Source organism: Carlito syrichta, unplaced genomic scaffold (genome assembly GCF_000164805.1).
Source record: "Carlito syrichta isolate Samal-C Ts95f unplaced genomic scaffold, Tarsius_syrichta-2.0.1 Scaffold136007, whole genome shotgun sequence".
Classification (NCBI taxonomy): domain Eukaryota; kingdom Metazoa; phylum Chordata; class Mammalia; order Primates; family Tarsiidae; genus Carlito; species Carlito syrichta.
Genome location: NW_007080103.1, coordinates 48,266 through 75,432, shown reverse-complemented (window position 1 = coordinate 75,432; position 27,167 = coordinate 48,266). Strand labels below are relative to the sequence as shown.

General features: G+C 43.1%; 1 protein-coding gene across 1 annotated transcript in view; it reads right to left on the bottom strand.

Annotated features, from left to right (window-relative positions):
• Positions 1-525: 525 nt before the first annotated feature.
• The window catches only part of LOC103251082 (methylcytosine dioxygenase TET1-like), a gene marked incomplete at its 3' end in the record, with an annotated part of 37,231 nt that continues 10,589 nt past the window's right edge, over positions 526-27,167 (bottom strand). The window contains exon 2 of the mRNA XM_008049693.2: positions 526-579. Coding sequence (XP_008047884.1) covers positions 526-579 — 54 coding nt within the window. The remainder of the gene's footprint in view (positions 580-27,167) is intronic.

Genomic DNA, 27,167 nt, shown 5'->3' with positions numbered 1-27,167 from the left:
ACACAATTATAATTTGGCTGTAAGATCTCAATGGCTTACATATTTTAAGTTGAACTAAAATCTCTAAGGACCTTTTTCTTTGGAGAGAAAAAAACCCCACACATTTTAAAATAGTATTTAATGGATGGTCTATTACAAGCACAATGGATCATAGCTGTCAACTTCAAATAGTGCCTTTCTCCTAAAGAGCTTAAGTTTACACACCGGTGCAACACCACAAATGCAGATGCTACAAAGGGAGCTATGAAGAAAAACAAATTTTATTCACAACACTTGCAAATAAACTTTTCCTCCTGCAGACTTGTGTGGAGTTGAGAATAAAGGATGCTAAAATGCACATTATGCAGCACATCAAAAAAAGAAGAGAGAGAGAGAAAACACTTTAGTTGAGTGAAAATTCATGTATCTACTGAAAATCTGGGAGAATTCACATCCACTGTACTCCAAATTTACCCCCCAGTGACCGAAAAATACTGTATGAAATGGAAAAAATAATTAAATATGATTTAATCAACAGCTGATTACCTTTAAAACTTTGGGCTTCTTTTCCCTCTGGGGCCTCTTGTTTTCCTTTATAACCTAAAAAAAATCAAATTGCAAAATGAGCCTCTGTTTAAGAAATAAAATTAGCTCCCATCTCCCCAAAATTTTTGGCTATTTCTCTGTAAAACTATTTATACCATTTAACATCATCAACATGTTTGCTAGGCAGAACCCAAAGAGCTTATGTAAAATGTACACTTTAAAAATCACTGAAAAAAAATCTTGCATAAAAATGAAGTAGGGAAATACCCTTTTTTCCCCTTAAAGTCTGTCTTAATTAGCCTCTGCATTCTTCACAGCGAAGCCCACGAGGTAGCCATCTTGCTTGCTTCTGCAGAGGAAGCCTCTACAGTGGAACAGTTCTGCAAACTGCTTTTTGGTATTATTATCATGGTGTTTAAAGGCAGCCCTGGCCTGCCAGCACTGTAGACGTGCTGGGCATGCCTTTTGCAAAAACAGCCCCACAAAGAGTGCAGCCAATGGCAATGCAGAGCTTAGCAACTCCAAAGTGATCTTCTCAGCCTAGCCCTTCCTAGACAAAGGATCTCCTGTGCGGCTCGGCTCTCACCACAGGACACAGGCAGCCACAAGCTGCGACATGGAGTTCGCTCAGAGGATCTGGTCGCGCCGAAATCACAGGAGGCTTCAGCAAAAACAATGCACACAAATCCCCCAGGTCGCCACCATCGGATCGATGGCAGTCTCCCTGATTAGTCGCCTCTCGGCGGCTCCCGGGGCAGGTCTGTGCGGGGGAGGGGAGCGCGGCTCTGCCTCCAACCTACAGGAGATATAGCGGAGCCCAGGGGGGCATCTGGGCTCGCTGAAACTCTGGAAGGTATTGTGCATTTTTACTTTATAAGGCAAGGCTAAATATTGGCGATATTTAAGGCAGGGAGGTTACGCGAGGACAATGTAGGCTCAGCTGTTGGGCTGCGTGTCTCATTCCTCGGGAACCACACCTCGCTGCAGCAGGCGCTTTGCCCAGAAACACAGCAGTTTGATTTCTGTCAATAAATGTCCAATGACAAAGGCGGATTAAAAAATAACAATAAAGCCACTTAAAAGGAAAAGGACAGGATGGGGACAAAAAGAGAGGGGAGGAGTTTGCAAAATACACTTGCCACTCTGAGTGGCTGGAGAGAAAGCATTTTCTCTCTCTTGCTCTGGGCATTTCTGATGACCTTCGTTTCCCAGCAAAATCCCTGGCCCCCCACAAGAACTCGGACTCGTATCTTTGAGAAAATAGGGCACCTTTGGCCCCTCTCTCTCCTGAGATCTACTGTCAGTGAGCATCTCCCCGCAGAGCTGCCAAGCTGGTCCCCACAAGGAGCCCGTCTGCGCACAGCCCAGCGGTCGGACAGAGCCACCCACGTCCCAGGAATCCGGACCTGAGCCAGGGGTGGAACAAGCCACGATCTCCCCCCACACCCTGGACTGCCCGTGCACACCCACTGTGCGGTAAGCACTGGAAGAGCTGGCACCGCAGTCGGCACCTGCCAGACCCTGGGGGAAAAGGACCCCGAAGTCTCCCTCCCGGGGGCCACCTGGCCTTGCAACCGCGGCGGCAGAGGAGCAGGGCAGCTGTGGTGAGCCGGCTGGTCTCAAGGTCACCGCCAAAATGCAGTGCAAAGGCCAGTCCCAGTCGCATCACAGCCACCTTGACAGCTGCACAGATCTTGGGAAGACAGCCCTCGCTCCAGCCCCACAGGGCCAAAGTTTCAACAGCACATTTGGGGGATTGGCAGGAAGGCCTCCCTGGCTACTCAGCCAAAGATGGGTTTTCCACTTGCAGTTGGATTCAGAACAGATTCCCACAACCAGATATCGGGAACAGAGAGAGGGCCGGAAGGCCTGCATTTCATCACCCTTGATTCCTAGCCTTCCTTTCAGTTTGCCACAAAAGCATGCTTCTTTGTTGGAACAGCTAGTCCAGCGAGCATTGTTTTCCCTCTTTTAAGCTACCTCTCTCTCACCCGCCCTCCCCTCAAATTCATGTAAGAAGAAAACCTACTGGGTGTGGTGTTCTCAACTCTTCCTAAAACACTTGTAACAAAACCATTGGATTCCGACCTAACCACATCCACCAGTGCAACTTCAAACACACTAAGTCCACACTACCTTATAGAAACTCTGAGGAATGAAGCAGCCATGAAACAGGCAGAAAAACAGGATCTAATTCAACAAGGTTTGAAAATGTGTTCAAAACCTTTTAGTTATATACCCCTTTTTTCTTTCGTTCTTTATTGGTGATTTTTCTTAAATGTGGTACTAAATATAACATAAAAACTATCATTTTTAGCTGGGTGTAGTGGCTCATGCCTGTAGTCTTTGGGAGGCCGAGGCAAGAGCATTGCCTGAGCCCAGGAGTTCAAGACCAGCCTGGACAACATGTCTCTACAATAAATCAAAAAATGAGTTGAGCATGGTGGCGTGTGCCTGTAGTCCCAGCTACTCAGGAGGCTGAGGAGGAAGGATAGCCTGAGCCCAGTTGGTCAAGGCAATCATGCCACTGTACTCCAACCTGGGCAAAAGGCTCCGACTCAAAGAAAGAACCAAAAAAACAAACAAACTATCATTTTAGCTAACTTTAAGAGTATAATTCAGTAACATTAAGTACATTCACAGTGTTGTGCAACTATCACCACACTCCATCTCCAGAACTTATTCATCCTCCCAAACAGAAAATGTACCAATTAACTAACTCCTCAATCTCCTTTCCAAGCCCTTCCTAACTCCTATTTTACTTTTTATATCTATGAAATTGACTACCCTAAGTATCTCCTCTGAGTGAACTCACACAGTATTTGTCCTTTTTTGTCTGCTTACTTCACTCAGCATAATGTTTTCAAGATTCACCCATGTTGCAAAATGTATCAGAATTCCATTCCTTTTTAAGGCTGAATAATATTCCTTTGTATGTATAACACATTTTTGTTGTTGTTTTTAATTCTTCTGTTGTTAGACATTTGGGTTGTTTCTATCTTTTGGTTATTGTGAATAACGAACTTAAGTGTACAAGTAACTATTTGAATAACTGCTTTCAATTCCTTTGAGTATACATGTATACCTCACAGTGGAATTGGTGGAAATATGTCTATGTTTAATTTTTTGAGAAACTGTCAAATTACCACAGCAGCCAGACCATTTTACATTCCCATTAGCGATGCACACAAGGGTGGCCCTACATTTCTTTCTTTCTTTCTTTCTTTTTTTTGAGTTGGAGTCTCACTCTGCTGCCCAGGCTGGAGTGCCGTGGCACACTCACAGACACTCCAGTGTCAACCTTTTTTTTTTGAGCCAGAGTTTCACTGTGTCACACAAGCTGGAGTGCAGTGACACACTCACAGCCTCAACCTGCTGGGTTCGGGCAATCCTTCCGCTTCAGCCTTCCAAGTAGCGGGAACCACGGTGCCCGGCTAATTTTTTTATTTATTGTAGAGGTGAGGTATCAGCAAGTTGTTCAAACCTGTGGGCTCAGGTAATCCTCTCACCTCTGCCTCCCAAAGTGCTGGGATTACAGGCTTGAGCCACAGTGCCTGGCGTGAGAAGTCCGTTTTTTAAGGTCTCTTGACAGGCATTTTCACTGCATAGACTACTCATGAAGACATACAACCTTGTACTTGGCAACCTAAGCAAACATCGAAGGTCTGTGTGCACTGTTCTGTAAAATTAGTTAATAAATAAAGCCAAAGCTTATCCCAGTTAGATATGAAATTTAATGAAAATAACCAGAGCTAACATTAACTCAAATATCAAATTGATGCTACACCATGAAGATCTATATATACTTGTCTGAACACAAAATAGACTGGTAGCCTCTATTAGTTATTACTATCTATTCCAATTCCTATAGTTAGTGATTTGATGGTCGGAGCTCAGAGCTTAGGTGACAGCAAATTTTGATGGGGGAGAATAATCAAATCATGAGCAGGCTGGGTGCAGCAGCTCAGTCTGGCAGGTTGAGGCAGGTGGGTGGTTTGAGCTCAGGAGTTCAAGACCAGCCTAGGCAACTAGTAAGACCTTGTTTCCGCACAAAAAACAAAAACAAAAAATTTAGGGCCTTGTGCAGTGGCTCACATCTATAATCGCAGCAGTTCGGGAGGCTGAGGTGAGAAGATTGCCTGAGCCCACAGTTCAAGACCAGCCCAGGCAACTTGGTGAGACCTTGTCTCTACAATAAATCAAAAAATTAGTCGGGTGTGATGGCATGTGCCTGTAGTTCCAGCCACTTGGAAGGCTGAGGTGGAAGGATCGCCTGAGCCCAGCAGATCGAGGGTGTGGTGGCAGTGAGCATGCCACTGGACACAAGCCTGGGAGACAGAGTGAAACTCCAACTCAAACCCGCCCCCCAAATTAGCCCGGTGTGGTAGTGCCTGCCTAAAATTCCAGCTACTCAGGAGGCTGAGGCAGGATCCCTGAGCCCAGAAGGTCAAGGCTGCTCATGCCACTGCTCTTCAGCATGAACGACAGAGTGACTCCAATTAAAAAAAAGATGCGACTGGGAGAGGTGGCTCAAGCCTGTAATCCCAGCACTTTGGGAGGTCGAGGTGAGAGGATTGCCTAAGCTTAGGGGTTCAAGACCAACCTGGGCAACTTGGTGAGACCTTGTCTGTACAATAAATAAATAAAAAAAAGCCGGATGTGGTAGCATACATCTGTAGTTCCAGCTACTGGAAAGCTGACGCAGAAAGTTTGCCTGAGCCCAGCAGGTTGAAGCTGCAGTGGCGGTGAATGTGCCACTGCATTCCAGCCTGGGTGACAGAGTGAGACTCTAATTCAAAAAAAAAAAAAAAAGACGCAGCTATATAATGCATACAAAAGAAATATCTGACTGGGTGTGGTGGATGACACCCATAATCCTAACAAAGCAGGAGGATTGCTTGATGTCAGGAATTTGAGATCAGCCTAGGCAACATGGTGAGACCTCATCTCTACAAAAATAAGAAAAATTGCCAGGTTCGGTGGCTCAGCCTGTAATCCCACACCTTTGAGAGGCTGAGGTGAGTGGTTTGCTTGTGCCCACAGGTTCGAGACCCACCTGGGCAGCGAGACCTCATCTCTATAATAAATAAAAAATAAAAAAAAAATCAGCTGGGTGTGGTAGCGCATGCCTGTAATTCCGGCTACTCAGAAGGCTGAGGCGGAAGGATCGCTGGAGCCCAACAGGTGAGGCTGCGGTGTCGGAAGCGGCCACTGCACTTCAGTCTGGGCAACCGAGTGAGACTCCAACTCAAAAAAAAAAAAAATTACCTGGGTGTGGAGGTGTGCCTGTAATCCCAGCTACTTGGGAGTTTGGGCAGAAAGATCACCTGAGGCTGCAGTGAGTTGTGATCATGCCACTGCACTCCAGCCAGGGCCACAGAGCAAGAGCCAGACTCAAAAAAAAAAAAGTCTGTGTTTCTCAAATGTATCTGACAGCAAGAAAGAAATTATGAGCAGAGAAATTTAGAGGTCAACATAGCCATTCACATTTTCTTATTAGGGTAAAGTGCATACAGCTAGGTCCCATAGAAAAATCCATAACTAAGAAATCTTGTGCTTTAGTCCTGGTTATTCAGAACTTGTTTTGTTACTTAAATCTATTTATTTCTCCCACAAAGAATCATGGCTATTAAAATGCATGACTTGCTATTTCATTCTGTAATAATTCAAATGTATAAGGTCCTTTGATCTATTACAATGATATCTCCTTTCTCTTGAAAATCATGGGATTACAGAACAGAAGAAAACATTTGAGAAAATTTAAATACCTTATTTCATAGATAGACTGAGACCCAAACAGGTAAAATTACTCAATTCAGGTTACACAGCAAGTTAGAACTTGACTTGATGCTACTTGTAACCATCTATACTTCTCTCTCTAAAACTCCTCTTCATTTTCAAAATCCAACAAAATGTATCTGTAAACATCCAAAATTAATGTTAAAAGAAATGTCAGCCGAGCTTGGTGGCTCAGCCTGTAATCCTGCGCTTTGGGAGGCTGAAGTGAGTGGACTGCCTGAGCCCCACAGGTTCGAGACATGCCTGGGCAACTTGGCAAGACCTCATCTCTACAATAAATCAAAAAATCAGTCAGGCGTGGTAGCGCATGCCTGTAATTCTGGCTACTAGGAAGGCTGAGGCGGAAGGATCGCCAAAGCCCAGCAGGTCGAGGCTGCAGTGGCCGGGAGCGACCACTGCACTCCAGTCTGGGTGAAAGAGTGAGACTCCAACTCAAAAAAAAAAAAAAGAAAAAGAAAAAGAAATGTCTTCATCCTTCCACAGTAGAGGAGGGGAAAAAACGAAAAGTCTTCAAAAATACATACATGCTGGGAGCAGTGGCTTACACCTGCAATCCCAGCAGTTTGGGAGGCTGAGATGAGAGGATTGCCTGAGTCCAGGGGTAGAAGACCAGCCTGGGCAACTTAGCAAGACCTTGTCTCTACAATAAATCAAAAAATTTGCCAGATGTGATAGTGCACTCCAGCCTGGGCGACAGTGAGATTCCAATTCAAAAAATAAAGAAATGCATAAAGCACCCTTAAGTTAATGTTGATTTAAGCTACCCATATCCTAAATATCTGAGCTGCTATTATTCTCACTAAAAATGAAGGTATGTGTTTTTTGTTTGTTTTTTGCTTTTTTTTTTTTTTTTTTGAATCAGTCTCATTGTGTCGCCCAGGCTAGAGTGTAATGGCACGCTCAGGGCCACCGCAGCCTCGACCTGCAGGACTCAGGTGATCCTTTCACTTCAGGCTTCCCAGTAGCTGAACTACAGGTGTGTGCCACCATGCCCAGCTAATTTTTTAATTCATTGTAGCAATGAGTTCTCGCCATATCGCTCAGTCTTGTCTCGAACCTGTGGGCTCAGGCAATGCTCTCACCTCTGCCTCCCATTACAGTTCGGTTTTATTTCCTGTGAGACATAAAAACCTGAAAGACTAACATGGGAGATTCTTCCTGGGTGACTGGACTGAGCAATAAATAGTCTGGTGTAGGTGGCTGATCCCCTAGAACTGCCTTTCCCTGAATCCCCTCCCTCTCACCTTTTTCCCTGAGGCTATTGTAACTCCATCTTCCTCCACAGGGCCAGGTAAATCTCCTGGGTGGGTATTCTCCCCATTCCCTCCAGCAGTACTGCTTACCACTAGTAAAACTAACTGTTCTTATCACAAGAATTAAAGTTCTTCAATGGCAAGAATGAAGGACAAGAGGGTGAATAACACTTCAAGAGTTACAAACTAAGGAACACAGACAATGAGGTGAATCATAGACTGCCAAAAGAATGGAGCCGATATTATCACCTCTCCCAAATGTCTTAACTTTTCTTTGTACTGACTAGAAATTGACAAGCCTACTCCCTCTATTAGTGTCTAGATCCAAAATTTGAACCAAAAAATTCCGCAACAAACAAAAAAATCAAAGAGGAAGTTTCTATTTAGAACAATTTCCCCTTTAGTGAATAATATATTAAAGCTTACTTCTTATTGCTAGCCTATCCTGTTTGTTTTATAATCACTAATACTCCTTTCTTTTAAGGGAAGTTCTGGACCTTCGGTTTCCTTCTCTATGTCATTTATGCTAGACAGCTGACTCTAGGTAATATTTTATCCTCCATTTTTAGATAACCTAATTATCTAGTCAAATCTAATTTATTTTTTCACTTAGATATCAAAGTATTTTACACACATAAATCTTCTATCTGAGAAAGTTAGAAGAATCTCCTAAGTTTAGCAAAACTAAACTAAAAATTATTGAACAGTCTTAAAAGACTCCATATCCAAAAATGCTTTCCTTAATTAATTTTCCACAGTGACCTTCCCTATTTGATAACTAAAACCTCTTAAAAGTCTAATAAATATGGGCACCTCCATTATACAGACATGATGCTGAGAATATATTTGAAGAAATATCATGGTTGCCATCATATTTGGTTTCCAATATCATGGAAACTGCCATCTCATGAGAGACACAAACAAGCAGGCATTCATGATGCAGTGTAGAATGAAGATGAGCCCAGGACGCGATACAGGACAGAGAGAAAGGCTTCCCAGAGGAAGTGACATTTCTACTGAAACCTAAGAATGGGCAGGTAGGAGTTGGAAAGATATAGAGAGAGGGAAGAAGGTCTATGCCCCAAGTGAGATAACAGCATACACAAGGATGTTGGGAACACAGAGGACGCCGCAGGATACATTCCAGTACAGCTGTGAAGGGGCAGTGTGGAGACATGCCTGTAAGTCAATATGTTACTAACTTGGCTAAGAAGGCTGGTCACTGAGCATGCATATGGTTATGGAAAGATGTCATCAGCTTCTAGTTCTCTACCATTCCAGTTTGAATGTTTCTGTTCCATATTTCAATTTTCCATTATTAGTTCTTTGAAAACCCAAGAATAATGTTTCTATTATGATGATCACAAATACCCAGACCCAGCTTTACCTTTTCAAAGAACTGAAGAGAGGTGATCAGTTTGTCCTAGATCCAAAACCTTTACTGTTAACTTAGAAAATACCCTTGTATAACTAAGTCTCCTAATCAGAGAAAAGCAATTATTTGAGGATGGATACATATGAGATGTTTTTGTTGAGATGAGAGTGGTTATTCAGGAATAGTTAACTTCTTTAGTTTCTGAACTCATTATTTCTAGAGTCTCACTATCTATGGGGAAATAAGACTTCACTGTTCAGCCGGGCTTGGTGGCTCAGCCTGTAATCCCAGCACATTGGGAGGCTGAGGTGAGTGGATTGCCTGAGCCCGCGCGTTCAAGACCCGCCTGGGCAACTTGGCAAGACTTCATCTCTACAATAAATCAGAAATTAGCAGGGCGTGGTAGCGTGCACCTGTAGTTCCAGCTACTTGGAGGGCTGAAGTGGAAGGATCGCCGGAGCCCAGCAGCTCGAGGCTGCGGTGGCCGGGAGCGGCCACTGTACTCCAGTCTGGGTGACAGAGTGAGACTCCAACTCAAAAAAAAAAAAAAAAAAAAAGACTTCACTGCCTAGAAATGAGTTTCTGTCTTAGCAGGATAGCCCTATACGGCACAGATGCTTCTGATTTTTGAAGTAAGGGACACTCTTCCCTTGTTCCTTCCAGACATAGAATATAAAGCACCAACAATGTTCGAGGGTACTGCTTAATGTCTGTGGGTTCTCTGACTTAATGAATAACTCTTTTCCATAGACCTTAACTCAGAGAGAAGAGGGGAAACAAAAACAAGCAAACAAACAAAAACTTATCATTGAACCTATAATATTTATCATGGAATTCCTACAATTAAATTTCTTTGAAAGTCTGGGCTGGGTGACGTGGTTCAAGTCTGTAATCTCAGCACTTTGGGAGGCAGAGGCGAAAGGATTGCCTGATCTCGGGGGTTCGAGACCAGCCTGGGCAACTTGGCGAGAACTCTCTATGATAAATCAAAATACTAGCCAGGCACAGTGGTGCACACCTGTGGTTCCAGCTACTTGGAAGGCGGAGGTGGAAGGATCGCCTGAGTCCAGAAGGTCGAGGCTGTGGTGGCCATGAGTGTGCCACTGCACTCCAACCTGGGCTATAGAGTAAGACACCAACCACTCCCCACAGAAAAAGAAAGTCTGATTTACCTGACATCCAAATTCTAACTCAATGGCACAATAGCTCTTGCTAAAAATAAATAAGTGGTTCTCTATGAAGGGGATTCTTTTGAGATTTCATAATGTAAAGCACTTCAGGGATATCTTGTGGGATAGGGGAGATATACTTGCTTTAACAAGAAAACAAACAGGTTCCCTATCATGCAGACTGGGAGAAAAACAAACAAACAAGATCAAACAGGTTCACTGATCTCCACAGGCCACTGTAAAATCCAATAGATATGGAGCTCAAGCTTACAGTTGTGTTAACTGTGCAGAGTAAAATGAAAGAAATTGCCTTTCTCTATCAGGAATGTTTTAGCACAAACTATTGTAATGGTGTTTCCATAGATACTCATTCTTAATGACTTAAGAAAAATGTAATTTTCCTCTCCAAGTCTGTTTGATTTTATCTAACTTCAGATGCTTATTCAATGAGCATATTCACCCTTGTTGCTTAAAATAAGTGATTCATGATGTTCATACCAAATATTTATAAACCAAGAATTGATATTTTCCTTGCCAAAAGCATCAGTTCTTTTTAAGTACATCATTTAAGAATAAGTCAAAATGCATTCAGTTTGATCCTGTGACAACATTTCTGACTTTATAAACAAATATCCATAGGTCTATGTTTGCTAATCATCATAACGAATGAAGTATTAGTGGGTTTTGGGAAGATAAAAGATCACTACATCCAACAATTCTCTTAATCATTTACCATATAAGTGATAAAAGAAAATGGCTGGCCGGGCTCGGTGGTTCAGCCTGTAATCCCGCGCCTTGGGAGGCTGAGGTGAGTGGATTGCCTGAGCCCGCAGGCTCAAGACCCGCCTGGGCTACTTGGCGAGACCTCATCTCTACAATAAATCAAAAAATTAGCTGGGTGTGGTAGCACACGCCTGTAGATCCAGCAACATGGAAGGCTGAGGCGGAAGGATCGCTGGAGCCCAGCAGGTCAAGGCTGCGGTGGCCGGGAGTGGACACTGCACTCCAGTCTGGGTGACAGAGTGGGACTACAACTCAGAAAAAAAAAAAAAAAGAAAGAAAATGGCTGTAGATGTTTTGAAAAAAGTATTTCCTTTTGGTCTGTCCAACTTAAAATACCATCTTATACAAGATCAATATGTCCTTAAGGGGACTCAAATTCCAATGATATGATTAACTATGGGACCATGACCAAGTCAACAACCTGTAAACTCAGTGAAGGACATTAGGGTTATAAGCAACAGTGAATTTGAAAAACACCTGGTGGGGCACCTGACTCTCAGGTGTAACAACTGCAGCCATGGAGAACCATGGCTGCTACAAATTAAGAAAGTTATGTACAAGTAAACAATGAAATGATCAATTAAAACCCAGTTAATATAAAAATTGAAAAATGTTTTCTTTGAGGCATGAGCCTGGCCATTGTCCATCTACCTGTCAGCCTTTGGAATAAAGTCATTTTCCTTCCATCAAAAAAAAAAAAAATTAGCTGGGTGAGGTGTCTCAAGCCTGAGATCCCAGCACTTTGGGAGACAGAAGCAAGAGTATTGCCTGAGCTCATGGGTTTGAGACCAGCCTGGGCAACTTGGTGACACCTTGTCTCTACAATAAATCAAAAAATTAGCCAGGCGTAGTGGCGCATGACTGTAGTTCCAGCTACTTGGAAGGCTGAGGAGGAAGGATTGTCTGAGTTGAGCAGGTCAAGGCTGCGGTGGCTGTGAACCTGCCATTGCACTCCAGCCTGGGCCACAGAGTGAGACTCCAACTCAAAAAAAAAAAAAGGGGGGAGGTGCACACAATGTCTTGGGACACTGGAACCTCCAGATGAATTTACTATTAAACACGATTGCTGCTGGAGCTGGGACAATATAATTCCATGCTAATTCCACCACATCATAACATTATCTTACATTTATTAAGTTAAAAAAAAAAAGAAAGAAAAGAAAAGAAAAAGGCTGGTGCAATGTGTCATGTCTGTAATCCCAGCACCTTGGGAGGCCGAGGACAGAGGATTGCTTGAGTCCAGAAGTTCAACACCAGCCTGGGTAATACAGTGAGACCTTATCACCACAAAAAGAAAAAAAAATTGAGTTGGGGGAGTCTCACTCTGTTACCCAGGATGGAGTGTAATGGCATGATCATGGCTCACTGCAGCCTTAGTCTCCTGGGCCTAGGCCATCTTTCTACTTCAGTTTCCCACATAGCTGAGGCAACTGGTGAGTACCACCATACCCGGTTAATTTTTTTATTTTTCATAGAGATGACATCTCACCATGTTGTCTAAGCTCGTCTCAAATTCCTAGGCTCAATCAATCCTCCTACCTCAGACTCCCAAAGTGCTGGGATCACAGGTGTGAGTCATTGTGCCTGACTCCATCCTGGGTAACAGAGGTGAGACTCCCCCAACTCAATTTTTTTTTTTTTTTGTAGTGCTAAGGTCTCACTGTGTTACCCAGGCTGGTGTTGAACTTCTGGACTCAAGCAATCCTCTGGCCTCGGCCTCCCAAGGTGCTGGGATTACAGACACGAGACATTGCACCAGGCTTTTTCTTTTCTTTTCTTTCTTTCTTTCTTTTTTTTTACTTAATAAATGTAAAAAACCAAAAATTTTGCTGGGCAAAGTGGCTCACACCTGTAATCCCAGCACTTTGGGAGGTAGAAGCTAGAGTATTGCCTGAGCTCAAGGGTTCAATACTAGGCTGGGCAACTTGGCAAGACCTTGAATCTATAATAAATCAAAAAATTAGCTGAGCATGGTGGTACACATATGCAGTTCCTGCCACTTGGAAGGCTAAGTCACAAGGATTGCCTGACCCAGCAGGTCATGGTTGCAGCAGCTGTGAGCATACCACAGCACTCCAGCCTAAGCCACAGAATGAGACCGTGATTTAAAAAAAATTTTAGCCGGGCTCAGTGGCTCAGCCTGTAATCCCGCGCCTTTGGGAGGCTGAGGTGAGTGGATTGCCTGAGGCTGCGGGTTCAAGACCCGCCTGGGCAGCGAGACCTCATCTCTACAATAAATCAAAAAATCAGCCGGGCGTGGTAGCGCATGCCTGTAATTCCGGCTACTCGGAAGGCTGAGGCGGAAGGATCGCCAGAGCCCAGCCAGGTCGAGGCTGTGGTGGCCGGGAGCGGCCACTGCACTCCAGTCTGGGCGACAGAGTGAGACTCCAACTCAAAAAAATAAATAAATAAAAATAAAAAATAAAAAAAATAAAAAAATTTTTTGTTTTTTTAAAATTAGCCAGGCATGGTAGCACATGCCTGTAGTCCCAGCTACTTGGGAGGCTGACACAGGAGGATGGCTTGAACACAGGAGTTGGAGGCTGTGGTGAGCTGTGATCATGCCACTGCACTCCAGCTTGGGCAACAGATGAGACCCTGACTCCCTCAACCTCCCACCGAAAAAAGTGAAAAGACAACTTAAAAAGAGAAAACATTTATAAATCATATATTTGATAGGAGCCTAGTAACCAGAACATGTGAAGAACTTTTGCAATTCAACAACAAAAAGACAAACAACACATTTAAGGAGCCTAAGCAATAATCAAAAACTCAGAATATACTAAGTGTTGGTGAGAATATGGGGGAAATTAGAAAGCTGTACACTGCTCAAGAGGATGTAAAATGGTACAGCCACTTTGGAAAAGTTTGGTAGTTCCCCAGAAAATTAAATGAACAGTAACCACATGACCCAGCAATTCCACTCCTACACACTATACAAAATAACTAAATATATATGTCCACACAAATACCTTTATGCTACTGTTCATAATTTCCTTGTTCATAATATCAAAAAAGTAGGAACAAATCAAATGCCAGTCAGTCATGGTAACTCATGCCTATAATCCTGGCACTTTGGGAGGCTGAGGTGCTAGGATCGCTGAGTCTAGGAGTTCGAGAAACAACCCAGATGTCCATCAACTGACGAATGGATGTACAAAATGTGATTTATTCAACAATAAAATATTAATAAGCCATAAAATGGAACTAAGTACTGATGCATGGTATTACATGGATGAACCTTGAAAACATTATGCTAAGTAAGAGAGGCAAGTCTCAAAAGAAAAAATATTATATGGCTCCATTTATATGAAATGTCGAGAACAGGTGAAGCTACAGACAAAAAAACAAATAGGTGATTGCTAGGGAAAGAGGGAAGAGGAGCATGGGGAATGGCTACTTAACAATACTAGGTTGTTGTGTTTTTTTTGAGTCGAAGTCTCACTCTGTCGCCCAGACTGGAGTGCAGTGGCCGCTCCCGGCCACCGCAGCCTCGACCTGCTGGGCTCCGGCAGTCCTTCCACCTCAGCCTTCCAAGTAGCTGGAACTACAGGTGTGTGCTACCACGCCCGGCTAATTTTTGATTTACTGCAGAGATGAGGTCTCGCCAAGTTGCCCAGGCGGGTCACGAACCCGCGGGCTCAGGCAATTCACTTGCCTCAGCCTCCCAAAGTGTGGGATTACAGGCTGAGCCATCGAGCCCAGCTGGGTTTTGTTTTATTTTGTTTGCAAGTGGGGGATGAAACTGTTCTAGATTTAAATAGTGGTAATGGTCGCACAGCCTTATAGCTCTCTTTTTTGTTTGTTTTTAAGAAAAGACTGACTGGGTGCAGTGGTTGAAGCCTGTAATCCCAGCACATTGGGAGGCAGAAACGAGAGGATTGCCTGAGTCCAGGGGTTCGAGATTAGCCTGAGCAACTTGGTGAGGCCTCGTCTCTACAATAAATCAAAAAAATAACCAGGCATGTGGCACATAACTGTAGTTCCAGCTACTTGGAAGGCTAAGGTGTAAGGATTGCCTGAACTCAACATTTCGAGGCTGCAGTGGCCGTGAGCATGCCACTGTACTCCAGCCTGGGCAACAGAGTGAGAGTCCAATTCAAAAATAGAAATAAAAAAATGAAAGAAGAGATTGTTATTCTTCTTTATCACAGTGGAAAGACTGGCTCTGCTACCTGCTAACCATGGAAAATTAAACACATTTTAAAAACGATGTTTCTTCTTTTTAGTCTGCAAAATGAGAATCCTAATACACTTTTTGAGTTACTGTCAGGATTAAATATGGTTATGGAAAAACAAAATAAGACCTCAAAAAAAGTTAGCTTCCTTCCTCTTTCTTTTTCTTTGCCAGTTTCCTTTGTTTTAAGTCAAATAAGTTTAAATTTTGTTAAAATCTTCTGTAATGAAGTAATGTTAATTAGTAATGTACCTAATTAACAATAAAGGTTGTGGGTTCTTTGAAAAGAAAGGAAAAAAAAAGACAAGCATGGTGGCTGACGCCTGTAATCGCAGCACTTTGCAAGGCAGAGGCAAAAGGATTGCCTGAGCTCGGGGGTTCAAGACCAGCCTGAGCAACACGGCGAGACCTCATCTCTATAGCAAATCAAAAAACTAGTCAGGTGTGGTGGTGCATGCCTGTGGTTCCAGCTACTCGGAAGGCTGAGGCAGAAGGATTACCTGAGTCCAGCAGGTTGAGGCTGCAGTGGCCATGAGCATGCCACTGCACTTTAGTCTGGGAGACAGAGTGAGAAGCCAATTCAAAAAAAAAGAAGAATCAGAAGGAAAAAGGCCAGGCACGGTGGTTCATGCCTATAATCCTAGCACTTTGGGAGGCCGAGGTGAGAGTTGCCTGAGCCCATGGGTTCGAGATCAGCCCAGGCAACTTGGGGAGATTTCATCTCTACAATATATCAAAAAGAAAGAATGAAAGAAAAACTATCCGGGTGTGGTGGTGCATGCCTGCAGTTCCAGCTACTTGGAAGGTTGAGGCAGAAGAATCACCCAAGCCCAGCAGGTTGACACTGCGGTGACTGAGTGTGCCACTGCACTCCAGCCTGGGTGGCATAGTGAGACTCCAACTCAAAAATAAATAAATAAATAAAAAGTTTAACCCATCACTCCCCCTATTCAACATTTGCTGATGACAGAACTGTATACCTAGAAAACCCTGAAGATCAGCCTGTAATCCCAGCGCTTTGGGAGGTTCAGGTGAGTGGACTGCCTGAGCCCGCGGGTTTGAGACCTGCCTGGGCAAGTTGGCGAGACCTCACCTCTACAATAAAAATCAAAAATTAAGCCGGGCTCGGTGGCTCAGCCTGTAATCCCTTGCCTGGGGAGGCTGAGGTGAGTAGATTGCCTGAGCCTGTGGGTTCGAGACCCACCTGGGCAACTTGGTGAGACCTCATCCCTACAATAAATCAAAAAAATTAGCCGGGTGTAGTAGCGCGCACCTGTAGTTCTGTCTATTCGGAAGGCTGAGGTGGAAGGATCGTCGGAGCCCAGCAGGTCGAGGCTGTGAAGGCCGGGAGCGGCCACTGCACTCCAGTCTGGGTGACAGAGTGAGACTCCAACTCAAAAAAAAAAAAAAAAAAAAAAAAGAAAGAAAACCCTCCCTGAAGATTCCAAGAGGCTTCTAGCCCTGATAAACAACTCCAGTAAAGTCTCAGGACACAAAATTGACATAAAAAAATCAGTAGCATTTCTATACACCCATCATGCACAAGCCAAGAATGAAATTAAGTCTGGACATGGTGGCTCACTCTGTAACCCCAGCACTTTAGGAGGCCAAGGCAAGAGGATTGCCTGAGCCCAGGGGTTCGTGACCAACCTGGGGAACTTGGTGAGACCTCGTCTCTACAAAAAATAAGCCGGGCGTGGTAGCGCGCACTTGTAGTTCCAGCTACTTGGAAGGTCGAAGTGGAAGGATCACCTAAACCCAGCAGGTCTAGGCTGTGGTGGCCACAAGTGTGCCACTACACTCCAGCCTGGGCAATGGAGTGAAACTCCAACTCAAAAAAACCAAAAAAACAAAAACTGAAATCAAGACCTCAGTTTTATTTACAATAGCCATAAGGTGAAGAACTTTTACAAGAACTACAAAATATTGATGAAAGAAATTTGATATTGTTAAAATGACCACATTGCTGAAAGCAACCTACAGAGTCAATGAATTCCCTATCAAAATACTAACATCATTTTTCACAGAACTAGAAAAAACAATTCTAAAATTTATACGGAAACAAAAAAGATCCCAAATAACCAAAGCAATCTTAAGTAAAAGCAAATGTGAGGCATCATACTTCCTGACTTCAAAATATGCTATAAGGCTATAGTAACTAAAACAGCATGGTACTGGTACAAGAATATACCAATCCAGGAATAAAACCACATACCTACAACCGACTTCAATCTTCAACAAAGACAACAAAAAGAAACAATGGGGGAAAGAACACCCTATTCAATAAATGGTGCTGGAAAAATTGGCTAGCCAGGTACAGTAGAAACTGAACCCCTACATATCACCATACCCCAAAATTAACTCAAAATGAATTTAAGACTTAAATGTATGACCTAAAACTAAAAAAATCCTGGAAGAAAACCTAGGAAACACTCTTGTGGACATCAGCTTAGGCAAAGAATTTATGACGAAGATCCCAAAAGCAATTGCAACGAAAACAAAAATAGACAAATGGAGCTTATTTAAATTAAAAATTTTCTGCACAGCAAAAGAAATAACTGCCAGATACAGTGGCTCATGTCTGTAATCCTAGCACTTTGGGAGGTGGAAGTGAAAGGATTGTCTGAGTTCAGCCTGGGCAACTTAGTGAGACCTCGTCTCTGCAATAAATAAAATTAATCAGCCGTGTTGGCACGCACCTGTAGTTTCAGCTACTTGGAAGGCTGAGGCAGAAGGTTTGCCTGAGCCCAGGAGGCCAAAACTGGGAAGGCCAAAATCGTGCCACAGCACTCCAGCCTGGGTGACAGAGAGAGACTCTGACACAAAACAAAACAAATAAAACAGTATGGAGATTAGTCAAATTATTCAAAATAGAATTGCCATTCAACCCAACAATCCTCCTACTAGGTATCTACCAAAAGGAAAAGAGACCAGGCTCGATGGCTCAGCCTGTAATTCTAGCACTTTGGGAGGCTGAGGCGAGGGGATTGCCTGAAACTGCAGGTTTGAGACCAGCCTGGGCAAGTAGACCTCATCTCTACAATAAATCAAAAATTATCTGGGTGTGGTAGCATGCATGTGTAGTGCTGGCTACTTAGAAGGCTGTGGCAGAAGGATCGCAGGAGCCCAGCAGGTTGATGCTGGGGTGCCCATTAGCATGCCACTGCACCCCAGCCTAGGCAAAAGAGTGAGACTCCAATGCAAAGAAAAGAAAAGAAAAAATAATCACTATATATTTATAAAAAAGATTCCAACTCAACAGAAACAAACAAAAAACAACAACAAAAAAGATAACCATACTCCTATTTGTTGCTGCACTATTCACGATGGCAAAATCATGGAAACAATCTAAGCCCATCAATGACTTACTGGATAAAGAAAATGTGGTATTTATACACACATTTAGAATATGCAGAATATTATGCAGTCACTAAAAAAAAGAAAAAAGAACAAGGCCAGGAGCACTGGCTCATGCCTGTAATCCCAGTACTTTCAGAGGCTGAGGCAGGAAATTTGCTTGAGCCCAGCAGTTTGAGTCAAGCTTGGGCAACATAGTGAGACCTCATCTCTCCAAGTAATACAAAAATTAGCCAGGCATGGCAGCATGCACCTGTAGTCCCAGCTACTTGGGAGGCTGAGGCAGAAGGATGGTCTGAGTCCAGGAGGTTGAGGCTGCAGTGAGCCAGGATGGCTCTACTGCACTCCAGCCTGGGTGGCAGTGAGACTATGTCCAGAAAAGGAAAAAAAAAAGAAAAAAAAAAAACCCTGCAAATTGAATTTATGCCCCTTTGCGACAACAAGGATAGAGCTGGAATTCATCCTAAGTGAACTAACTCGGAAACAGAAAGCCACACTTCATGTTCGCACTTACAAGCAGGTGCTAAAAGACCACAAAGACGGAAATAATAGACACTGGGGACACTAAAATGGGGGAGGTTGGAAGGGGGTTAGGGTTCAGAAGCTGCTTATTGGGTATGATATTCACAATCTGGGAAAGGGGTCACCTGAAGCCCAATTCCCACCACTACACAATATATCCATGTAGCAAATATGGACACGTGTGCCCTCTGAATCTGAAATAAAATTTTTAAAAAGAACAACAAAAAAACCTGAACACTACTTTGTTGTGATCCTTGCTTTATTAGTTTGTTTTATGTCTCTTAGTGCACCAGAAGGGCTCTAGAAAATAGGATGAAGTAAGTGAAAGAAAGAAATTTAATTCTATATTGCCCAGTGGACGAATCTCCCTGCAATTCTTTATTAACTCCTGTAAAACTACTTATCCTGCAAGTGTAGGAGAAGCACACACACACACACACACACGCGCGCGTGCGCGCGCACTTTTTTCTCTCTATCTAACCCATATCCAGTCCATCCAAAATTCCATGGCTTGGATCACTGTGGCCTGTCTTGTCTTCCCACTTCCTCCTGCCTTGACCCCACTTTCGCTCTCTCACAGAAAACTCACCACAAAATGGTGCCGCGCATGAAATATGATATGGAAATAAGCTGTAGAGTGTAAATGTCTAGAACAGCAGAAACACCAAAACCCGCTCATTATACAAGGATGAGAAAATAACTGTGGCATAGTCATCTCACTGGGAACCACAACTGTAATTCTGCATCACATGGGAACAGTGAAACCAATTCATTCATAAAGTATCTTAATCCTCCAGCAGGAAAAATGCTTTTGCAGATACTGAGAAACGGTGTGTATGGGATACTTGGGAAGACTTCACCTACTTTTTCTACATAGCACGAATAAAACAGCAAGAGGGAAAACTGATGGAAGTAATGAAATGAACACAGAATCCTCTTCAAGGAGATAATCATACATCTAAACACCTACTGTGTGACAGGCACACTGCAAAACTCTCCATAGACATCATCTCTGCTCCTCGTGGCATCTCTGTTTCACAGTATGACTGTCTCAGTGTTACAAGGAGGTCTGTTCTCACACTGATAACCCAGGGGGATATAACTGAAATCTTAGTGTGACTGTTTACTGCTTAGCGATAGGAAAGGTAATGAATTGAACTCCTTCAAAGCCTCAGGAGTGGTGTTGATTCTTTTTTTTTTTTTTTTTGAGTTGGAGTCTCACTCTGTCACCCAGACTGGAGCGCAGTGGCACGCTCCCGGCCACCACAGCCTCAACCTGCTGGGCTCTGGCGATCCATCCGCCTCAGCCTTCCAGGTAGCTAGAATTACAGGCACGCGCTACCATACCCGGTTAATTTTTTGATTTATTGTAGAGATGAGGTCTCGCCAAGTTGCCCAGGCGGGTCTCGAACCCTCAGGCTCAGGCAATCCATTCACCTCAGCCTCCCAAAGCGCTGGGATTACAGGCTGAGCCACCAAGCCCGGCTGGTGTTGATTCTTTAATTGGTTTTATTTTGGTGAGTGGAGGATATCACTTACATTTCTCTGAAACCGAAAAAAGTTACAAATGATCTCTCCAGAAAAAAAATGCATATAAGAACAATATGCTGTATATAATTTTGAGGAGTGGAGTCACAGGCCAATGAAGCTTATCCAGATTAAGAACCTCTGATATATAAATTGCAATTTTATGATTTCTGAAAGAATGATGTTGGTATTATCCTTAAAATAGGATAAAATTAACCTTAGAAACTCTTGTCTAGCAACAACAAAAAAAGTGGAAAGTTTAGCAGGACTTAAACACTAATATAATAAGAGTTTAAAAATTCTGATTTTCCATGGTAGCTAAAAATACACAAGGTACCTAATCTGATCTGGCTAGGACCCAATCCTTAGTTATAAGATTTGCTGAAATACTGGCTCAGTCACCATCGTTGAGAGGACTTTAAGATGTGTTTCCCAAAAACTGTAACAGAAACAGCAGAGTTTCTCATTTGGGGAGAAGGAACATGACCTGACTTTCCAAAAAACACCTGGACCTTAAAGTTTAAGTTTCCAAAAGTGGCAAAAATTTAGAAATCATTGGGCATTAGCTCATCAGCAAAATACTAAATTTTTTGGTTGTAAATACTTTCATCTTAAAAATCAACAATCAAATTATCCTAGTGTAAAAAAAATTGAAATCGAAACCAAGATTCATACAGAAAAAGTTCACTACCATATTTTTAAAAACATGAAAATGAAACATTTATCAACAAAAAATAAACTGTTAAATTTGTTCATTTATATAAAGGAATAGTATACAGGCATTTAAAAAAAAATCTTTACAAATTTCTAACTATAAGAGAAAATACTGATGATACACTGAGGGGAAAAAAAAGAAAAGAAAAAATTTACCTCATTTGACCTCAACTGTTATTTTTGAAATGCAGAAAAAAATACTGGAAGAAAATATGCCAATATATTCATAGTGGTACCTCCTAAGTGGTAGGATTATGGTTTACTTTTTTCCTACTTCTAAATTTTCTACACTGTAAATTATATTATTGTAATTTAGTGTGCTTTATTATTTTTTAAAGTAACACGAGTTCATTATGTAAAAAGCCAAACCACATGGAAAAATTTAAGCAAAAGTCAAAGTCACATATTTCTAATATGCCCCTTCTCAACTCAAAAAAATTCAGTCTAGGCCGGGCTTGGTGGCTTGGCCTGTAATCCCAGCACTTTGGGAGGCTGAGGCCGAGGCCAGTGGATTGCCTGAGCCTGCAGGCTCGAGACCAGCCCAGGCAAATTGGCGAGACCTTGTCTCTACAATACACTGAAAATTATCCAGGTGTGGTAGCACACGCCTGTAGTTCCAGCTACTAGGAAGGCTGAGGCGGAAGGATTACGGGAACCCAGAAGGTAAGCTCTGGGATGGCCATGAGCATGCGTGCCACTGCACTCCAGCCTGGGCAACAGAGTGAGATTCCAATTCAAAAAAAAAACAAAACAAAAAAATCCAGTTTTCAGGTAAACATTTCCAACAGCTTGGTTTGGTAGGTATTATTTTAGAATTGTTTTTCCAAATTCCATTTACAATTAGAAAAATACATGGTTTTGAGCTTTCGTGGTTCTTTTCACTTTTTGAAAATTTTCAGTTTCCCAAACTTTGCATCATAGTATAACTCACAATCACAAATGCATATGGCAATAATTTTAACCAACATAGGCTGACAGCTTTTCCCACATATTTTTAAAGCACTCTGTACCTTCCTAAAAATCTTTCCTTTAAGCCTTCTACTTGAATTTCTGTTACAGATGTTATATCCCATGATCCTAATATCTTTGGTATTTGAAAACAATAGGTATAAAAATAAACCCCCCAAAATGTTGTTTTGGGGTACTAGTACTGGAATAATATATCTTCTACATATGGGGTAAAAATGGCTAACAGAGCCGGGCTCGGTGGCTCAGCCTGTAATCCCGCGCCTTTGGGGGCTGAGGTGAGTGGATTGCCTGAGCCCGCGGGTTCGAGACCTGCCTGGGCAACTTGGCGAGACCTCATCTCTACGATAAATCAAAACAGTAGCCGGGCGTGGTAGCGTGCACCTGTAGTTCCGGCTACTTGGAAGGCTGAGGCTAAGGATCGCTGGAGACCAGCAGGTCGAGGCTGCGGTGGCCGGGAGCGGCCACTGCACTCCAGTCTGGGTGACAGAGTGAGACTCTAACTCAAAAAACAAAAAAAACAAAAAAAAACCCCCCAAAAACCCAAAAATGCTAACAGTCCAGCTTTTATTTTCTTTCCTTTTTTTTTTTTTTTTTTAAACAGACATCATTATGAAAAATAGGTTGACCAGTCAGGCTCGGTGGCTCAGCCTGTAATTCCAGCGCTTTGGGAGGCCGAGGTGGAAGGCTGAGGCGGAAGGATCGCTGGAGCCCCAGCAGGTTGAGGCTGCGGTGGCCGGGAGCGGCCACTGCACTCCAGTCTGGGTGACAGAGTGAGACTCCAACTCAAAAAAAAAAAGAAAAAAGAAAAATAGGTTGACTCACACTTGTATAAGATTTTACTCATTCACTAATTCAATTATTTGTTTAGCGAATATTTGGGCACATAATTATGTTTTGCTAACACCTTAAACCTGGATCTGGGCTTTAAAACTAACTTGAGCATCTCCTTTCTTTCTTTCTTTTTTTTTTTTTGAGTTGGATTCATAGCAGACATGAAGAGTTGATGATAATTGGCCAACACCTTCAGGATACTCATGATTGGAACAGTGAGTCTCATTATCAAAGTAATTTCCTGAATTGTTTAGGTTAGCTTGATTTGTTTGCTAATTGTTCCTTTTTTTTTTTTTTTTTGAGTTGGAGTCTCACTCTGTCGCCCAGACAGGAGTGCAGTGGCCGCTCCCGGCCACCGCAGCCTCGACCTGCTAGGCTCTGGCGATCCTTCCGCCTCAGCCTTCCAAGTAGCTGGAATTACATGCCCGACTGATTTTTTGATTTATTGTAGAGATGAGGTCTTCCTGCCCAGGAAGGTCTCGAACCCGCGGCCTCCGGCAATCCACTCACCTCAGCCTCCCAAATGTGCAGGATTACAGGCTGAGCCACTGAGCCCGGCAATTGTTCCTTTTTTTTTTTTTTCTTTCTTGAGTCAGAGTTTCACCCTGTTTCCCAGGATAGAGTACACAGGCATACTCACAGTCAGTGCACTCTCGACCCACTGGGCTCATGTGATCCTTCCAAGAAGCTGGAACCACAGGCATGTGCCACCTTTGCCCAGTTAATTTTTTTAATTATTATTTACTGCAGAGATGAGGTTTCACCCACCACATTGCTCAGGTTAGTCTCAAACCCCTGAGCTCAGACAATGCTCTCGCCTCAGCCTCCCAAAGTGCTGGGATTACAAGTGTGAGCCATGGTGCCTGGATGCTAATTGTTTCTTATTTGAGTGTGATAACAATGCAAAAATATAAAATAAAATAAAAAGCTCCTGTGTCCTGGCTCAGGTAATATCTGAGCCACATCCATCATAGTCCGACAATGGATGGTTGCTTAAAAAATACTTCCAAGTGACCTGGTGCGGTGGCTCATGTCTATAATTCCAGCACTTTGGGAGACTGAGGTGAGAGGATTGCCTGAGCCCATGATCTGAGACCAGCCTGGGCACTAGGCGAGACCTCATCTCTACAATAAATAAAAAAATTAGCTGGACATGGTGACGTGTGCCTGTAGTTCCAGCTACTTGGAAGGCTGAGGTGGAAGATCACCTGAGCCCAGCAGGTCGAGGCTGCAGTGGCCATGAGCATGCCACTACACTCCAACCTGGGTGACAGAGTGAGACTCCAAGTTAAAGAAAAAAAAGACTTCTGTTATTTGATATGGCCAACTCTTAAAAAATACCACCTGAGAATAATAAATTAAGAGGCTGAACAACAAATAGGGATCTGGAGTTAAGCTCTGTAGCAAAATACCATGTACCATAGTAGCGTGCTCAGTATTATATATAATAGTATAACTTGGATTGTGCTGACACCAGATGAAAGTGTTGGCCAGTTTCACACATTTTGCTCCTGGATAAACTGATACAGTAAATGGCAGGGTAAGATTTATGAACCATAGTGATAAGATTCCAGAATTAGCTCCCATGAGTTAGAATCATTCAGCATGGTTTTGTTGATATTTCTGGAGTTTACACATACATGTACACTAAACGTCAAAGATTTCTTCTTCTAAGTCTAGTTCTGTGGTGCAGTATGCTACTGAAGTCTCGTAGTGATACAAAGAGATTCCTTAAAGGCATATTTAAGGATATATAACATCTGCCCTCAATTGAAGGAGTTGGTAGCAAAAATTTGTTCCATATGCCATATATAACATATGCCAGAATGAGATCCGGCTGTTTAAAAACACTAAGAAAAGCAAGGGCCAAGAGAAACTAGCCCTACCCCCATTACCACCAAAAAGGATAAAATAAAATAAAATGAGTGTACCAACCAATTCTGAAGTGATAGCTCTGGAACTAGACTGTTATCACAAGGAAGGACCCATCCGTAAAATAGTGGATAGGTACGTAGGTATTAGTATTTTTTTCTAAGTGAAATTTGAATTAGGAGGATAGCACAGGCCATGCATGGTGGCTCATGCCTATAATCCCAGCACTTTGGGAGGCTAAGGACAGGGGATTCCTTAAACCCAGGAGTTCGAGACCAGCCTGAACAACACAGCAAGAGAATCCAACTCTAATTTAAAAACTAAAATAAAGCCGGGCACGGTAGCTCAAGCCTGTAATCCCCGCACTTTGGGAGGCCAAGGTGAGAGGATTTCTCGAGCTCACGGGTTTGAAACCAGCCTGGGTAACTTGGTGAGACCTCATCTCTACAATACATCAAAAAATAAACTGGACATGGTAGTTCCAGCTAGCTGGAAGGCTGAGGCAGAAGCATCGTCTGACCACAGCAGGTCGAGGCTTCGGTGGCCTTCAGCGTGCCACTGCACTCCAGCCTGGGCAACAGAGTGAAACTCCTACTCAAGAAAAACAAACAAACAAGCCGGGCTCGGTGGCTCAGCCTGTAATTCCAGCACTTTGGGAGGCTGAGGTGAGTGGATTGCCTGAGTCTGCGGGTTCGAGACCCACTCGAGCAACTTTGCGAGACCTCATCTCTACAGTAAATCAAAAAAATTAGCCGGGCATGGTAGTGCGTGCCTGTAGTTACGGCTACTTGGAAGGCTGAGTGGAAGGATCGCCGGAGCCCAGTGGGTCGAGGCTGCGGTGGCTGGGAGCGGCTACTGCACTCCAGTCTGGGCGACAGAGTGAGACTCCAACTCAAAAAAAACCCACAAAAACAAATAAAAATTAAAAATAAAAGGACAGCACACTTAACAGTGGTATCTAATATGTTGCTATTTAATCTAACCAAGCACATAATAACCTGTTAACATTTGAGGGGGAAAAATCAACATTAACCAGAGTAAATACAAGACATACTACTGCAGTTTAATTAGATAAACTCACAAATTGCTAGTCTAGTCATTCAATTAATGTTAATTAAATGCATGATACTGTATTAACATCATCTGGCTAGAGATAATATAATTCAGGACCCCACCTTCAGAAGCACAGTCTACAAACTTGTGTTTTGTTATCTCTTGCTTTCACACACTATAAAAATTATTCGTGAAGATGTAGCCTAGCCAAAGCACCTACTCTCTTATGTCTGTAGAAAGCTCTCGCCTTCCCAATCTCCTTTTTTAAACTATCTTTCACTGTTCAATCAAGAGAATAGTGCATATGTGTCAAAATGCTAAATTACAAATACATGTGAGGAATGCCCTAACCAAAAGAAAATTCCTAGATGTCTGTAGGAATGATAAAGCTTCCAGTTGTAATGATCTGTTCTTTTGAATATGGAGGAGAGTAAGCTAACCTAGGCTGGGCAGAAGACAAATTATGTGAGTTTTGTTTGTTTTTTGAGTTGGAGTCTCACTGCCCACCAAGCTGGAGTCTAGTGACATGATCATGGCTCACTGCAACCTCAAACTCTTGTACTCGAGTAATCCTCCTGCTTCAACCTCCAAAGTAGCTGGAACTACAAGCATGTGCCACCATGCACTGCTAAATTTTTTTTTTTTTTTGAGTAGGAATCTTATTCTGTTGCCCAGGCAGGAGTGCAGTGGCATGCTCAAAGTCACCGCAGCCTTGACCTACTGGGCTCAGGTGATGTTTCGCTTCACCTCGGCCTTCCAAGTAGCTGGAACTACAGGCACACGCCACCACAACTGGCTAATTTTTTGATTTATTGTAGAGATGAGTTCTCACCAACTTGCCCAGGCTGGTCTCGAACCTGTGGGCTCAGGCAATCCTCTAACATCAGCCTCCCATAGTTGCGGGGATTATAGGTGTGAGACACCGCACTCAGCCTAAAATTTTATTTATTTATTTGTTTGTTTGTTTATTGTTTTGAGTTAGAGTCTCACTTTGTTGCCCAGGCTGGAGTGCAGTGGCTTGCTCATGGCCATCGTAGGCTCAATGTGCTGGACTCAGGTGATCCTTCGGTATCAGCCTTTCAAGCAGCTGGAACTACAAACACACACCACCACACCCGGCTAAAAATTTTTATTTTTAATAGAGAAAGGTAGCCGGGCTTGGTGGCTCAACCTGTAATCCTGCGCCTTTGGGAGGCTGAGATGATTGGATTGCCTGAGCCCGCGGGTTCGAGACCCGCCTG